The sequence below is a fragment of the Bombyx mandarina genome, chromosome 20 (genome assembly GCF_030267445.1).
Source record: "Bombyx mandarina strain Sakado chromosome 20, ASM3026744v2".
NCBI lineage: Eukaryota > Metazoa > Arthropoda > Insecta > Lepidoptera > Bombycidae > Bombyx > Bombyx mandarina.
Genome location: NC_143226.1, coordinates 6,086,813 through 6,104,447, shown reverse-complemented (window position 1 = coordinate 6,104,447; position 17,635 = coordinate 6,086,813). Strand labels below are relative to the sequence as shown.

Below are 17,635 nucleotides of genomic sequence, written 5' to 3'. Positions count from 1 at the left end.
TGCGAATGATGCAATAGATGCGCGGGCGCGGGTAGCGCGGGGTGGGTCGTCGCGGCACGGACCTGAGTCACAATCCCTTTGGCTACTGTTGCCCCGCGAAACGGAACGCTGCGTTACAATAGTACTAATAATTACGATTTGTAATAAGTTTCAGTTCATTCCTTCGTCCGCTCTTGGCGAATAAGGAATTGCATTTCCCGAGATGGTTCAAGTTCGGAGCGGCCACGTCGTCGTACCAGATCGAAGGGTCCTGGAATGTTAGTGGTGAGTTTGAGTTTTAAAAACTAATGATTATATTCATACTATTCTGAACAATTCGTAATTTGTTGATTGAGGTCTTAGATTTAAAAAAAATACGTTTACTTTAAAAACGAATTGTTTTCAAATTTCGAGTTGCCTGGGATTTAGCTTACGCAGCACCTCGTTTTAAAGTCCAACTGATGTCTACTTCGATAAGGCTATGCGTCATGATAATCGCCTTGTCGTTGCCGCCGCTGACTACTCCCCGAATCCCGATCACGCAGGAGCCAGTCACCGTCGTCGCTCTAGACATGTCCTTACGGATCCATCAGATCCAATAACTCTTGCATTAGATGCCTTCAGCTCTATTACTAGGAGCAGGCTATGGGACCCCGGAAACCGTACTCGTCGAACTTGACAAAGAGTTCGACGTGCAACAGCATCAGCCCGCTGAGTTTCGCGCCGGATCTTCTCAGGCGCTCGGGCAGTTGTTAGCAAATCTCACCCCTCCTGGCTGAGCCTTTGCTCGCCTACCTATCCTGGTGAAACTGGAAAAGCCTCAGGGCCACCAGCAAACCTTCAATCATAAAAAAAAACAACCGATGCTATTAAATTTATAAGTACATTTTTTGGACGGGTTCTGACTACGGGTCTCATGTTTAGTGAATCACGATACTTCATTTCCGTGTGAGCGTCATAAATAATCGCAGGTTTTATTTCTGTAACGGGGCATAGAGCTTAACTAGTAGTGAATGGATATTGTGATGTGGGGTTGAGCTATCATCCCACCATTCAGAGTGCAATGCGGGATCGCTTCGCAGCACAGCATTGGGATTCAATTCTGTTATCACTCAAATTTCGAAATCGAGCGATCTATACAAAAACTTAAAAAAATATATACGATGCTTGGGTAATATATAGGTTCTTCTTAAGATGGTTTATTTCTTAGACAAAACACCAAGTACTTGGGACGATTACACGCATACACAGTCCCATAGGATCAAGGATCACTCCAACGGAGATGTTGCTTGTGACTCTTACAACCAGTACGAGAAGGACATTGAGATGGCCGAGCAGTTGGGACTTGATTTTTACAGGTAAAGGAAATCACTCAATCTCAATTCGTATAACTTTAATCCATTGGAAGGTTTGGAAATCTACGAATGGAGGATTTTGCACTTAGTTGAAGACGGATGAACTCGTGAATGTGATTTTTGTTTCGATATCAACTCGAACTATCTTAGTTTTCGGATCTTCTGTTCATCAGTAGATATGCGAACCGGGCCTTCTTCAGACACTAGCTTCCACGGCCACTTCTCTAATGTCATGTTTCTGTAGTAGTAGCCATATCTGGATATTTTTTTTCCCCCTACTTCTTTTGAAACTAGGCGTACTTGTAATTACGTGCTAGCGCTAAAAAAAATTGTGCGGTAGGTCGGAATTGAAGTTTTTTTTATTTATTGCTTGGTGGGTGGACGAACTCACAGCCCACCTGGTGTTAAGTGGTTACTGGAGCCCATAGACATCTACAGCGTAAATGCCCCACCCACCTTGAGATATAAGTTTTAAGGTCTCAAGTATAGTTACAACGGCTGCCCCACTCTTCAAACCGAAACGCATTACTTCTTCACGGCAGAAATAAGCAGGGCGGTAGTACCTACCCGTGCGGACTCACAAGAGGTCCTACCATCGGTAATTACGCAAATTATAATTTTGCGGGTTCGATTTTTACTACACGATGTTTTTTTCCTTCACCGTGGAAGTCAATAGTGAACATTTGTTAAGTACATACTTCATTAGAAAAATTGGTACCCGCCAGCGAGATTCGAACACCGGTGCATCGCTCAACACGAATGCACCGGACGTCTTATCCTTTAAGCCACGACAACTTCAATGTTCTTCCAATAGAAGGACATTCGGTCCCCACATCAACTCATTACGCGACCGAGCCGCGTTCCTACTCAGTCAACTCTACCCCATAATCTGCAAGTGAAGTAAATTGTATCTTCGTTACAAGGTAACACTCTACAAAACTTGCATACGTTCCGTCATGACCTATGCAAGTGTAATGTTGCATGCACATAAACTCTCTCCAGGTCATTCAAACCCGTTTGTGCAGCATAGCCGTTGAAGGAATGTCGACCTTCACGACGATCTAAATTTAGAACCGTTACGAAAATACCTTAGGGCTGCGTCAGAATGCTACTTTGATAAAGCGAAGCGACACGATAACCTTCTCATCGTAGCTGCCGCTAATTACTTATTGAACCCAGGCAGTGGTGCTGCGCAAAATCAATCCCCTGCTTCCTGATTGAGCCTTTACTCGCCCACCTGTCCTTGTGAAGGTAGAATGGCCATCAGTACTCCTTCATTCATATAAATCAAATTTTGACCGGATACCACCAGTACGCAATAAATAAATATATTACATACATTATGTTGCCGGAATAGTTCTATGAGTTCCGAATCGTCTTGAGTTTTTGCACCGAAATAAAATGCTGTGTGGGCAATACCGACTTTCCGTGCAAAAATACGTTAATCTTAATAACTATGTCAACCGTCGCCTGAAACATGTCTTGTATGATCTTCGGGATCCGCTCTCGGTGCTTTTAAGCCCTTAAGCACCTGTCACCGTTCTCGTCGAATACTTCTTCGTAATCGTCAAGATGAACTAGCTCAACCCACTTTCTACAATAGTCAGCAAAGCGCTGTCTGGATTATAGATGTCTACATTATCTAATAATCATGGTCATTTTCGTAGGTTTTCTATATCCTGGCCAAGACTGTTGCCTAAAGGATTCCGCACTCGCATCAGTTCGGACGGACGGCAATACTACGACAATTTGATAAACGGACTGCTAGACCGAGGGATTGAACCTATGGTCACTTTGTACCATTCAGATATGCCGAAGATATTTCAAGATTTGGGTAATAACTAATTTTCCCAGTAAATTCCTCAAAACGTAATTGGTGGTAAGGCTTTTTGTGGGCCCGCACGACTCTACTCATTTCGGCCGTGAAGCAGTAATTAGTTTCGGTTTGAAGGGGGGTGGGGCAGCCATTGTGCTGTAAAAATTGAGAACCCATGTCTCGAGGTGGGTGGCGGTATTTGTCTATAGGTATCGGTAATCAGAAATACCAGAAAATCCGTACGTACGGTTTTAATTTAATGATATCTAAACAATACTACAACTATCGTGAAATTTAGGTGAACTCAATTTAATTCTATTTTATTCCTTCTATTAGGCTTCTTTTTTTATTTTTTTATTGCTTAGATGGGTGGACGAGCTCACAGCCCACCTGGTGTTAAGTGGTTACTGGAGCCCATAGACATCCACAACGGAAATGCGCCACTCATCTTGAGATGTAAGTTCTAAGGTCTCAAGTATACAACGGCTACCCCACCCTTCAAACCGAAACGTATTACTGCTTCACGAGAGAAATAGACAGGGTGGTGGTATCCACCCGCGCAGACTCACAAGAGGTCCTACCACCAGTAATGGTTCTACCACCAGGCTGTTTTATGCTTCTTCGTGAGTTAATCTACTAGTCGCAATAGCATTAATGTCATTAACAAACATTCCATTACCTGTAGTCATTTCGTCTAATTTCCTTGCAGGAGGTTGGGCCAATCCTGAAATGGCAGAATGGTTTGCCGATTACGCGGACGTAGCTTTCTCTCTGTACGGAGACAGAGTGAAACTTTGGATCACGATCAATGAGCCTTTACTTGCTTGTGATAGCAGCTCACGCGTTCTTGGGGCCGTCGAGCCATTCCTGGCTCCATATTTGTGCACGAAAACTCTGCTCATGGCTCACGCCAAAGCTTACCATAATTATAAAAAGAACTATAAGCCGATGTACCAAGGTATTTCTTTGCTTAACCGAAATCTTGAAGAGATTTGAAGAAACATAACGAGAGAAAAAGAAATATTTCTTTGAGATGATTTCATAATATCGTTTTAACTATGGCAATGCCGGCCACCCGAGTGAAGTTCATTCATACTATCTTGACCCACTGTGTTCGTCCACAGTGCGTTACCAGAGTTATTTTCTGCCACGGATAATCTGGCTTTGGTATTAACTCCTGTCCTCAGTCATTTCTGAGCGCTGTGACACGTCTAACCGTAAACCAGGTTTGCGGACAGTACTCAGCAGTAGGCAGCGGCCTGGCTTTGCCCCCGGCATTGCTGATGTCCATGAGCGACGGTAACCACTCACCATCCGGCAGGGCGTGTGCTCGTCTATCTACAATGGCCATTAAAAAAGTCATCCATGTATGAAGAAAGACATGGTGTGTAGCTCCAGAAATATCCTAGCGGAGATCAATCCTATGGGTATCCTGGTTTTCAGATGAACTCTGATCCGATCGTGTTGCACTGGTAAGACATTACGGAATGATGTCGGAGAGCTCCTGAGTGTTTAAAACATGATCGGTTTAATATGTATACAATAATATATATATACTAACTGACCCGGCAGACTTCGTAGTGCTTCAATCGATAAATAAAAGACCTAAACTTTTGTATAAAACAAATAAAAGCAATCCGTTCGACGCGGGACACATCAAAGGGAAAACATAATTGTTATTTTTATTTAATTCCGAGCATTTTCATATTTATCTATCTTTTAAACCTTCTCTGGACTTCCGCAAATAATTCAAGATCAAAATTAGCCAAATGGGTCCAGCCGTTCTCGAGTTTTAGCGAGACTAACGAACAGCAATTCATTTTTATATATACTTTATAGATATGTTAGCCAGAGTCTAATATTTAATATTATATTGACATAGCCATTAAGATTAACGTCTTTTTGCAGGGAAAGTCGGTATTGCCCACACCGCATTTTATTTCGGTGCAAAAACTCAAGACGATTCGGAACTCACAGAACTATTCCGGCAATATAATGTATGTAATATATTTATTTATTGCTTACTAGTGGTATCCGTTTAAAATTTGATTTATATGAATGAAGGAGTACCTACTTGTGGCCTGGAGGTCTTTCTTGTTTCACGAGGACAGGAGGGCGAGAAAAGGCTTAGCCAGGAGGGAAGGGATTTGCTACAGGTACGCCAGAGTCTCCGGTGAAGACCTATTAACTAGAAGGCAGCTGCTTCGCGAATGAATCTACTCCGTTGGGACAGATTTTTCTTTTGAAGGATCTGTACCAAATACGTAACTGTATCAATTGGTGCAAGATTCAAACATGGCACAGTTGTATCATTCCATGCGAGTACCCGAAACAGGGCTTCTTAGCCAGTAGGCCACGACATAGCAAGACCCATAAATTCGTTCTCTTTACAGTTTGGTCGTTTTATGCACCCATTATATTCTAAGTCGGGAGGGTGGCCTGCTATCGTTGTAGAACTTTTGAAGAATATCAGTTCAAAAGAAGGATACCCGCGCTCTAGATTACCTCCGTTAAGCAAACATGAAGTTGAATTCATCAGAGGTGAGTTCCTAATTAATTAATTTCTAATCTGGACTGGAGACCGCGTACCGGTAAGCGCAGCGTTTGGCGTCCCCTTGCCCGTTGGACCGATGACTTGCGGCGATATGCTGGAAAAGATTGGATACGGAAGGCGATGGATCGTTCAGTGTGGCGGACTAAAGGTGAAGCTTACATCCAGCAGTGGAGAGATATAGGCTGATGATGATGATGAGTTCCTAATTTACAGATGCTAATCACCTTTTCGTGGGGAAACCAGGGTGCTTGCTTTCCTGTTAATGTGTTGTGGCTCTACCATGTATCTATGCAATGTAAATTGCAAGCCCGCACCAGTAAATTTCACAACCCTGGTCACTTTTGTTGCGTTAGTAGGCAAACGAACCTACGGCCTTCCTGACGGTGAGAAGTGATCGTAGCTCAAGGACATCAGGTAATGAGAGATTTGGTAGAGATGATGATCATCATCATTATCATATTTTATCCTAAAAAAAAACAACAAATTGGCGGTCTTATTGGTAAGAGAAATCTCTTTTAGACAATCAAACAATATATGTATGAACAACCTAATGACAATTTTACTATTTTATACATACAAAAGAAAAAAAAGGATTGTGTGGTTTTATAAAACCACGGTAAAAGTGAATCTTTTTTTCACATTATATACTTTTTTTTATTGCCTAGATGTGTGGACGAGCACACAGCCCACCTGGTGTTAAGTGGTTACTGGAACCCATAGACATCTACAACGTAAATGCGCCACACACCTTGAGATATAAGTTCTAAGGTCTCAGTATAGTTACAACAGCTGGCCCACCCTTCAAACCGAAACGCATTACTGCTTCACGGCAGAAATAGGCAGGGCGGTGGTACCTACGCGTGCGGACTCACAAGAGGTCCTACCACCAGTAATTACGCAAATTATAATTTTGCGGGTTTGATTTTTATTACACGATGTTATTCCTTCACCGTGGAAGTCAATTGTGAACAATTGTTAAGTACGTATTTCATTAGAAAAATTGGTACCTGCTTGCGGGATTCGAACACTGTTGCATCGCTATATACGAATGCACCGGACGTCTTATCCTTTAGGCCACGACGACTTCAAACTTTTTTAACTCTGACAAACAAAATTTACATTAAGCACTGACAAAAACAAAAACAAAATAGCGTGGAGCATTGGCACAAATAAGTAATAGTCTATACACTATACGGTCAGCTGCTGCGAACTATAGGCGGCGCCATATTGGCCTTGGCTGCTCTGACGAGCGCCTTTCACTTTATCCCTACTCCGCGGCCGACAGTCACGCGACATGCAACATACAGACGAAAAAGTTTGAGACGATGTAATAAAAGTTTCACTTTAATAAAGAATTTACACAAATACTAATGAATTTTCAACATTTCGACAAGGTTTTGATAATGACGAAACTCATCAGGTACTAATGATTTCTTTGGATTGAATTACTACACCAGTCGCACGGTGAGAAGAGCTAAAGCTGGCGAGAAAAGGCCGGAATACCTTGGCAATCTGCCAGAGTTCAACGCGATTTTCGAAACTTACCCTAACAGCACAGCGACATATCCTGAAGAATACAGTGTAAGACATTCCTTGCTATTCTTCTCTGTGCCTTCTAAGTTCTTGTGGAAAATCTAGAGATATTATTGGATGACGATTCTGTATGTGTGTGAATCAAAAAAATCCCTCAAAGCCTTCAGCAATCTAGAAAATCTAATTGACTCTCCGTATATTCTGATTTTTGCTAGATGTGCTGTATAAGTCTTCCAAATATAGCTTGCTATGGCTGTTTGATTTTCTTATAGGTAGATGAGTAAATAACAAAAGCAATATCATCTTTAAACCATTTGATTTTATTAAACCTACACAGTATGGCTAAATTGGGAATGTTTCCGTTTTATTTATAAGTGTTTTTATTGCCGTAGTAGGTGGATGAGCGTACGGCCCACCTGATGGTGAGTGGCTACCGTCGCCCATGGACTTCAGCAATGCCAGGGGCAGAGCCAAGCCGCTGCTTACCGTTCAATACCGTTATATATAGATATGTGGAATTTTCCAGGCAGTGCATTAGTTGTTAGTTACTCATTTTGTACATTTGGCGTGCCCACACTCGAGTTAAGATGGGCGCAAATTAAATAAGCGTATTTGAACAAAAATAGAATAAATTCCTTTGTTGCAGTCATACCCTGAAGGCCTGAGGGCGTTCATAGCTTGGGTCACGAAAAACTACGGATTCCAAGACATTTTCATCACAGAAAACGGTTACACCAGTTACAAAGATGACCTGAATGATTTCAACAGAATCACCTACATCGAGAAGCACTTAGAGAAGGTATTTTATATTATTATTTGATGACTTGTTGTTGCATGAACCCATCCTAACACGGTTCATGTTTACCTGATCAAAGTGAAAAGTCTTCTGGGTATCTTCTGTGTCTATTAACTATATGGTAACGAGAATAAAAAAAAGGTTTGTGTGTGTGTACTTATAAGGAGGGGCGTCCATTCCTTTTTAATGTAATATCCTATTTTAATAGTTTCCACTTTAATTTGGCGCCTTATCAGCGAGTGTTTTTTGTTATAATCCATAAAATAATGTGAGGTGCCGATTTCTATCAGTTAACCGTGAGCCACGCTTGAGCAGAACTTCATCCAAAAATCGTTTTTAATTTACTGTTCTTCCCTACCTATTAGCTGGTGGCCTAAGGGGCTATTCCAGCTACACTCAGACGGGTAAGTGAGCTCACGGGGTTAACTTGAGAGAATTTGCTGGCACCAGTCCTAACAAGAGCAATGTCGATGGCGACTTAGAAGATCCGGCGAGAAACTCAGTGGGCTGTGTTTATGGGTTAGTTAGCTCGTAGAACTCTTCGTCGTAATCGACGAGTTCGACGAGGACGGTTACCGGTGCTTGAAGAGTCTAAAAGCACCGAAAGTGGATGCAGGGGATCCCACTTCGATAAAGCGGCACGACACAAGAACCCTCTCATCGTGGCCGCCGGTAAGTACATTCCCGATCCTGCGGACAGAATTGAAATCAGTCGACGTCGCCCAAAACACGTCATTTCGGATCCTCCCGATCCACTAGCGGTGCTTTTAGGTACCTCAAGCACCGGTAATCGTTCTCGTCGAACCTATCGCTTGTGACGTAGGTCGACGAGTAAATTAGCCCACAGACACAGCCCATTGAGTTTCTCGCCGGATCTTTTCAGTGGGTCGCGTTTCCAATCCGGTGGTAGATTCTGCGAAGCACGGCTCTTGCTAGGATTCGTGTAAGCAATGTCGTCTGGTTTGGGCCCCGTGAGCTCATCTACTAGTTACGTTTTTTTTTTCCCCCTACCTATGATGATAGCCTTGAGAGGCTATTTCAGCTTCACCCTAACGTTTGTAGGTGAGCTCGCGGGGCTCAACCGGAGAGTTGCTAACACTGACCCTAGCAAGAGCAGTGCTTCGCAGAATCTACCACTGGATCGGAAACGCGACCCACTGAGAAGATCCGGCGAGAAACTCAGTGGGCTGTGTCTATGAGTTAGTTCGCTCGTCGAGCCCTTCGTCGCAAGCGACGGGTTCGACGAGGACGGTGACCGGTGCTTGTGGTGCCTAAAAGCACCGTTAATGGATCAGGAGGATCCGTAATGACGTGCTTTGGGCGACGTCGACGGTTTACCATTCGGTCTACTGGGTCGGGTATGTAATTTCCAGCGGCTACGATGAGAGGGTTCTCATGTCGTGCCGCCTTCTCAAAATGGCGCAGCGATGCCGACTGTAGATACTTACTAAATGAGTCGAGCTCCAGGTCATCGTGGAGATCCACATTCCTAAGGAACCATGGCGCTCCGACGGCTATCCTGCAGAATCGTGATTGAATAACCTGAAGGGATTTCAAGTGGGTGCGGGCTGAGTGAGCGAACACTACGCTTGCATACGTCATGACGGGGCGTATACAAGTTTTGTAGAGAGTTACCTTATTGCGGAGGGACAGTTTGCTTCGACTACAAAGCATTGGATAGAGTCGTCCTAGTATAAACGCGGCGCGGTCGCGTACCGTTTTTATATGGAGACGGAATGTCATCCCTCTGTCGAGGGTGACGGTATGACCCACGGTATGGGCTGGCCAAAGAGAGTGATGGGACTAACGGCGGAGGTGTTTGCGCGCCTACTACTGAGTGGGATGCTTGAAGTGATGTTCGGAGGGCGACCCCTTTTGAAGAGCACCGCTGCGCTTTTCGTGGGGTTGATGTCAATTCGCCACTTCCGGAACCACTGTCCCATAGTGGCTACTGCGATCTGGAGTCGCCGATGAAGCAGCGACATCTTCCTACACGAGTAGTAGATAGCCGTGTCATCGGCGAAGAGCGCTAGATGGGTCTCCGGTGACCGGGGTATATCATTGATATACAAACTAAATAATAGCGGGGAGAGCGCGGAGCCTTGCGGGACTCCGGCAGTCAGTTGACGGGGACGAGAACGAGTTCCCTCTACTCGAGAACGAGTTCCCTCTACTCGATATCGAAACGAACGGTTCGACAAGAAGTCTCGTATGATGAGCACGAGTCTGTCTGGCACTCCCATGTTGTACAGTTTGTAAATTAAACCGTTGTGCCAGACTTTGTCGAACGCCTTCGCGATGTCGAAGAAGAGGGCGCCGGTCGGGATTTGTTTACGCCTATTTAGTCCTATCAGAATGTGCTCCGTGAGGCGGTGCACTTGTTGTACGCACGAGTGTTTTGAGCGGAATCCGAACTGTTCGTCTATGAGAATTTTGTTCGCGGTAACAAAATCCCAGAGGCGTTTCCTAAGGAGACGTTCGTAAATTTTTCCTATCGTCGAGAGGAGACTAATCGGACGGTAACTAGAAGTTTCGTTTCTCGGTTTGCCCGGCTTATGTATACCGATAACGTCCGCTTCTTTCCACACCGCGGGAAAGATGCAGTGCGTCATAGCGGCATTTAAAATTGTAGCCAACATTGCTATCAGTTGGACTGGCAAAAATTTTAGCGCGCGGTTGTGGATGCCGTCGGAGCCTGGTGCCTTCCTAGGTTGGAGGTTGTGGATCGCGTCTCTAACTTCGTCAGTGGTAATGGGGGGTAACGCGTCCGAGGGCGGCAGGGAAGCTCTGCGCTCGACCTCCCTGTCGACTAACTCGGTGTGTTCGGGGTCCGCGTGTTGAGTGCTGGTGGTGCACTGCTCTTGCAGTGCATCGGCCAGCAGCTCAGCCTTGTCATCGTCATCGAATGCCGGTGGTTGGCCTGAAGGGCGTAAGAGGGGAGGCATAGTAGCGGTAGTTTCGGATTTGAGAGTCCTAGCTAGTCGCCAGTATGCTTGGTGGGAGGGCGCGAGTTGTTCTAAATAACTATGCCAATTATCGTTACGCGCGTCGCTTAAGCGGGAGTGGACTTCGCGTTGTAGACGACGCATCTGAATCCGGTTTGAATGCGTGGGAAGACGATCGTAGGCCCGGATTGCCGCGTTCCTAACTCTTAAGAGATTCCTAAGATCGTGGGACAGTCTGATGCGGTGGAAGCTGTCCTCCGCATCGACTTCTTTTGAAGATCTAATGATCGCGGAAGAGATGTGATCGGTAATGATGTTTATGGATTCGACGGTGTCCTCGGGGGATGGATTCGAATCCGGGCCGTAAGGGAGGATTGGCGGAGCGGCGTCGGCTAGGCACGTGCCCAGCTTATTCCAATCCACCATGGTCCTCGTAACAGTGACTGGGTTGTGAGGGCGACCGAGCTGCATAACGACAGGTCGGTGGTCTGAGTCGAGCTCTGACATTGCTTCGATGGAACGCAAGCGCAGAGTTACGTTCCTAAGCAATGCCAGGTCTATAGTGCTCGGACGGAGCGCGATGTTATACGGATAACATGTTGGAGTTGGGGGACCGACTATTTCAAAGGTGAGGTCGTCTATAAACGCGTCGAGACGCCTACCGTTAACGTTTGTACGATGGCAGTTCCACCTAGTGTGGTGGCAATTTAAATCGCCTACCAGGATGACGGAGTCTCCCATGCCGAACAGTGACTCGATGTCACTGCTCAGGAGGGGCTTGTCCGGGGGGAGATAAACGGATGCGATGACGATCGGCTGGTGTCCCGTCAGCGAGATACGGCACACTGACGCCTCGATATGTAAGAGCGAGGGAGTATCGAGAGGGACAACGTGCAGGGCCCGTCTATAGTAAATGGCAGTCCCGCCTTTCGAGGCGGTGAGTCTGTCATTCCTAACCATTACGTAGTTCGCGACTTTCGGGTCGCGACGCGAGGGCTTCAGACAGGTCTCCTGCACTAACAAGATATCTATAAGATTGTCGCGGAGGAATTCGAAAATTTGATCGCGTTGCCGCGCGAGTCCGTTAGCATTGTAGAATGCTAACGTAAGGAAATACGGTTTTTCTCTACCTTTTTGCGCCATTGATTACCGGTAAAGATTTTATAACGTACGCGACACGGACTCGTAAACGTCCATGTGATCGAAAGCGGCCGCGAGCCGCTGTTCGGGGGTTACCGACCTACGGATAGCGTCAGCGAACGATCGCAGACGGTCGAAGTTCACCGCGGTGACGAAGTCGCGCACGAGCGCGAAGTCGTTGACGGCAGAGGGTTGCGGGGGACGGAACGCGGGCGCGGGGCGAGGTGCGAGCAGGGGCTGGGGCGCGGGGCGTGTCACGAGCGGGGGCAGGGGTGCGGTTTCCGTTCCCGCCTTAGTATACGGCAGAGGTTTTTTCCACGCCGAGACCGTGGGAACTGCAGCCGGCACGAAGGCGGGTTTCGGCACTGAAGGTGCCGAAGTCTTTGGGCCGACGGTTCGCGGAGCCGGGTGGGTTGGGCGTTTTCGCGGAGCCCTAGGACATCCACGGTAGTTCGCGGGGTGCCCTTGCTTAAGGCATAGGACACAGCTTGGAGGTTCGGTCGCGGTTTCCCTAACACGCGAGCAATCTAATGTGGCGTGGTCGCCGAGGCACTTTACGCAGCGGGGGCGCGCGTGGCAATTACTGCTGGCATCTGTAGCACTGCCCGGGAGTGCCACGTTTATGGGGGGCTTCGATGGAGACCCCGGATAGGCCGCAAACTGTCGAGAGGCATGAGATTTTCTTTTTTGCCTCCGGGGTTGGCTCCAACGCGACGAGTATCATGTTGTAGGGCTGCTTGCCCCGCCCACTGTGCATCCGATGCACACTAACTATAGGGAGTGCCTGAGCGATCAAGTCCTCCTTAACGTAGTCTATGTCTAGTTCTTTCGGTTCTCCGCGTATTACTACGCGGAGCTCGCGGTCCTCCTGAAGAGCATAGGTGTGGAAACCTATGTTCTCCTTTCGGAGGTATGCTGAGAGGGCCCTATGGTCGCCCGGCGTTGCGACCTTGATCTGAATCCCATGCGCGACGTTACGCGCATGGGTGTAGTTAATTTTATTTGCCTGAAGGGCCTGGGACACTCGATTCCACGCTGTCTTCTCTTGAAGTATCAGCGGGGGCGGGGCAGCTACTTTAGGAGCGGGCGCGGGCTTGGGACGCGGCGGTGGGGTTACGCGGCGCGCGGAGTCCGACTCCGGTGTGACTACTACCTTTGGTCGAGAGGCGGACGCGGATTTCGTCTGTTTTGTCGAGGAGCTCCGGGACTCCACGACGCGAGTACGTTTCTTGCCGCGGGTAACCGTTTGGAAACCATCCGAGGTTCCGGGCTGGGGGCTGGACGCGGATTCAAAGTCCATCTCCGATTCGGTATCGGAGCCTGAACTATTTGACACGATCGAGGTCGCGACGGACGAGACGAGCGATGACGCGATCGACGCGGGCGCGGGGGTGGGGGTAGCGTTAGGCGCTTCGTGAGTCGCTACGTCGGAACGTGCGCTCGAACTTGACGCGGCGGCGGGCGGCGCGCGGCGTGCCTCCGAGGTACGTTTGAAGTACGCGGCGACGGACGCGGGGGGGGAGGGATTGCCACGAGAGGCCCTATATTCAAGATACTCGGCCCTAATTGACGGGTACCTATCCCGAAGGAACCCGACAATATCACTAGCACTTTCACTGTCTTCCATTGTCTTCTTGCCCGGGGGGGCGGCCCCGGGACTTTTGTTGAACTCACCGAAAGGCGAGGCCCCGGATAGGATTTGTAACCCACCTGTGCTGCAGGACAGCAAGGAGCAGGGGGGGGGAATGCCTATGCCGTGAAAACGGCAATCGGCGGGGAAAAGGAAAGGAACCCGCTCGGGCTGTATAGTGCTACAGCAGGCAGAATCGCGAGCGGGGGTCTAGTCTTGAAAAAGACTGTTGTTTTGGGAAGGGTTAGGAAATCGCTAGCCTGTGAGTGCCACAGGAAGCCTGATCGTAGCGATTGGTTTTGCCTTGAAAAAGGCAGTTGGTATAGGGTGGGTTCGCGGTTACAACACTTTAGCGCACAAAAATGGACTCCGAGACGCAGATCGCAAGCAACCAACGGATCGGAACGTCCGCACTACCGAATTGTAAGCACGATGTATTCACGGTCACTACACTGTCGAGCACAGCTGTGAGTTCAGAGACGCAGCTCGCAAGCGGGCCACGGATCGGAAAGCACGTCCGCGCACGACCGAGTCGTGAGCGAGAATGGGTGTACTAGTTACGGTTAGCCTCTCAAAGCTATCAGCTTAGGTAGCAAAAATAAAAAAAAAGCAGGGGATCCGACAAGACATGCTTCGGGCGACGGCGGCTTTCTGTTGCTTCGTCGCCTGTGTCTGATATATCATTAGCGGTGGCCACGATGAGAGGATTGTCGTGTCCGGCCGCTTTGTCGAAGTATTAATTCACTTGTATTCTTTAGATTCTACTTTGCATTTACGAAGACGGAGCTAGAATACACGGTTACACATACTGGTCACTGATGGACAACTTCGAATGGAAGCACGGGTATACGTAAGTAGCATTTCCAATATCCTGTTTGTTGTATTAGAAGAGAGAACATCATTTTCCAAACACTAATTTTGCGTGCTTTACAAAAGTGCGCTACAGCAGTTCCACGTGCTGGAATCTGATTAAATTAAGACGATATGGACTCCAGAATCAATGTCGCTGTCCACTGTGGAGACGACAGGAGGGAATGGAAGAACATACACATCGATTTCTTTTTTTTTGCTACCTATGCTGATAGCCTTGAGAGGCTATTTCAGCTTCTCCTTGACGTGTAGGTGAGCTCACGAGGCTCAAGCCGGAGTGTTGCTAACACTAGCCCTAGCAAGAGAAGTGCTTCGCAGAATCTACCACAGGATCGGAAACGTGACCCACTGAGAAGATCCGCCGAGAAACTCCCACTGTGTCTATGGGTTAATTTACTCGTCGAGCCCTTCGTCCCTAGCAACGGGCTCGGCGAGGACTGTGACCTGTGCCTGAGGTACCTAAAAGCACCGTTACGGATCCTCCAGATCCATTATCTGGAGGATCCGTAATGACGTGTTTAGGGCACACATCTATACTTAGTCTGGCCATAAATACTGTTACAATTAAAAATAAATAAAATATTATATTTGAATTTGGAATCTGTCATTTTTATATGATTGCTCATTGAGTTTTCTTGTTTTGGCACCAATACATTGTACAATATTTTGCGATATTAAAATGGGTGGGGTGATAAAGAGAACCGAATCGCTGTGATTGCATTACACAAAGTAGGTATGGAGCCAAATGCAGTTTTTAAAACTCTCCATACGCTTGATATTAGTAAAATGTTTGTGTATCGGGCTATTAATCTTTTTCTGTCAAAAGCAGAGGAGGTCTCATTGCACCTAATGAGACCTCCTCTGTTTGTGACAGAAAAAGATCTGGCCGTCCACGTACTGTTCGTACGAAAGAGGTGGCCTAGCGGATAAGACGTCCGGTGCATTCGTGTTGAGCGATGCAATGGTGTTCGGATCTCAGGCGGGTACCAATTTTTCTAATGAAATATGTACTCAACAAATGTTCACGATTGATTTCCACGGTGAAGGAATAACATCGTGTAATAAAAATGAAACCCGCAAAATTATAATTTGCGTAATGACTGGTGGTAGGACCTCTTGTGTGTCCGCGCGGGTGGGTACCATCACCCTGCCTATTTCTGCCGTGAAGCAGTAATGCGTTTCGGTTTGAAGGGTGGGGCAGCCGTTGTAACTATACTTGAGACCTTAGAACTTATATCTCAAGGTGGGTGGCGCATTTACGCTGTGTATGTCTATGGGCTCCAGTAACCACTTAACACCAGGTGGGCTGTGAGCTTGTCCACCCAAGACAATTGCGACTTTAACGGTGTGTGTCAAGGTGGAAATTCGCTTTGTAAATATCTGTAAAATGTTTACAGAGCAAAGTTTGGTCTTTACGACGTCGACTTCTCTGACGTGGACCGGAAGCGCACTCCAAGACTCTCAGCCCAGTACTACTCATACGTTATCAAGAGCAGATCGATCGATTCTAACAAGTGGAAGTCACAGATGGAAGATACGAACGAATATAAGAAAACTATTGCCGATGTCGCATAAAATATTGTTGTTTGAATAAAGATCTGTTTATTTTATACTAGAGACCCGCCCTCGCTTCGCTTCGGAAACATTAAATTTTATTATTGATAGTTGAGTCCCACGATGTTACCCGCGGTTATTGTCGTACCGCGGGTGACGCCACCGGGCGAAGCTAGTCTAAAAAAAGTAGCCTAAATTACTCCTTATATCATCAGCTACCTGTCAGTCCCGTCAAAATCGCTGCAGCCGACAGACAGACAAAAATTGTAAAAAATGTTATTTTGGTGTATGTACCGTATATATATTCATATGCACGTAGTAAAAAGCGGTTATTTCAATATTACAAACAGACACTCCAATTTTATTTATATGTATAGATTATAAATTTTTTTTTTTTTTTTACATTACCGTAAAAGCTCTTTATTCGCGTGGTATATGTTTTGTAAAGGTTAATGTGCACATTAGTATGAAATCTATACTCACGGCCTACAGAAAATAAAAAAAAGAGTAGGAAGTTCAGATAAACATCCATACTTTACGAATATATTATTTGTTGCATTAATGCAGACTAGAGGTCCCGCAGTAGTCGAAATTCGACTATAATTAATTGGAATTGTAAGTATGTACACTATTATGATTGTATTTTATACTTCTATAATCACAAATTTCGCCAAGGCTACACTATAAAAAAATATTAATAAAGACAAACAATATTTAATCTATTCTCAATTTGACCACAGACGTCAAGAACAAATGTTTGACAATAAATAGTATGCATGCGTGTGTGCGTCAAATACATGGTATGTAGTGTGTGTAATGTTTTCTTTACTGATTTAATGTATCTTTTATGCATTATTTTAAAAAAATATTAGCATTGTGCACTTGGTCAAACTCTTTGCCTCATACTCGACTTTGGATGACGGAGGAGCCACGCCGCCCAACATCTCCCGGTGTGACAGCTCAATGCCTGAGATTCGCATCACACAGCGTGCGGTCAGACAGGAGCTTCGGCTTCTTGATGTCCATAAGTCGAGTGGGCCAGATTGCATCCCCGCAGTGGCTCTAAAAACATGCGCCCCTGAATTGACACCCGCGCTAACGCGTCTATATCGCCTCTTGTACAATACCAACAGGGTTCCGTCTTCATGGAAGACTGCTCATGTCCACCCTGTCCCCAAAAAGGGTGACCGGTCGGACCCCTCGAATTACAGACCTATCGCGATAACTTCCTTGCTTTCCAAGGTGATGGAGCGAATCATAAACATCCAACTTCTTAAGTATCTTGAGGATCGCCAGCTGATCAGTTACCGGCAGTACAGTTTCCGTCAGGTCGCTCAGCTGGCGATCTTCTTGTATACCTCACACATAAATGGGCTGAAGCCTTGGAAAGCAAGGGCGAGGCTCTCGCTGTGAGCCTTGACATCGCGAAGGCCTTCGACAGGGTCTGGCATAGGGCGCTTCTA

The 17,635-nt window shown here is 46.5% G+C and overlaps 1 protein-coding gene across 1 annotated transcript; it reads left to right on the top strand.

Annotated features, from left to right (window-relative positions):
• The first annotated feature begins 135 nt into the window (after positions 1–135).
• On the top strand, positions 136–16,203 carry LOC114247874 (myrosinase 1-like). The gene is made up of 10 exons (XM_089735636.1): positions 136–264; positions 1,190–1,337; positions 3,002–3,168; positions 3,860–4,108; positions 5,059–5,147; positions 5,544–5,691; positions 7,125–7,285; positions 7,884–8,036; positions 14,507–14,598; positions 16,016–16,203. Exons 2-10 carry the CDS (start codon positions 1,306–1,308, stop codon positions 16,191–16,193), a joined length of 1,269 nt encoding a protein of 422 aa, XP_089591762.1. The 5' UTR covers positions 136–264; positions 1,190–1,305; the 3' UTR covers positions 16,194–16,203.
• Positions 16,204–17,635: the final 1,432 nt, after the last annotated feature.

Excerpts from the sequence above, each read along its gene's own strand:
- LOC114247874 (XM_089735636.1), top strand. The coding sequence starts at position 1,306 with ATGGCCGAGCAGTTGGGACTTGATTTTTACAG. Across the intron at positions 1,338-3,001 it reads TTGGGACTTGATTTTTACAG|GTTTTCTATATCCTGGCCAA; the intron begins GTAAAGGAAATC and ends TCATTTTCGTAG. Across the intron at positions 4,109-5,058 it reads CTATAAGCCGATGTACCAAG|GGAAAGTCGGTATTGCCCAC; the intron begins GTATTTCTTTGC and ends GTCTTTTTGCAG.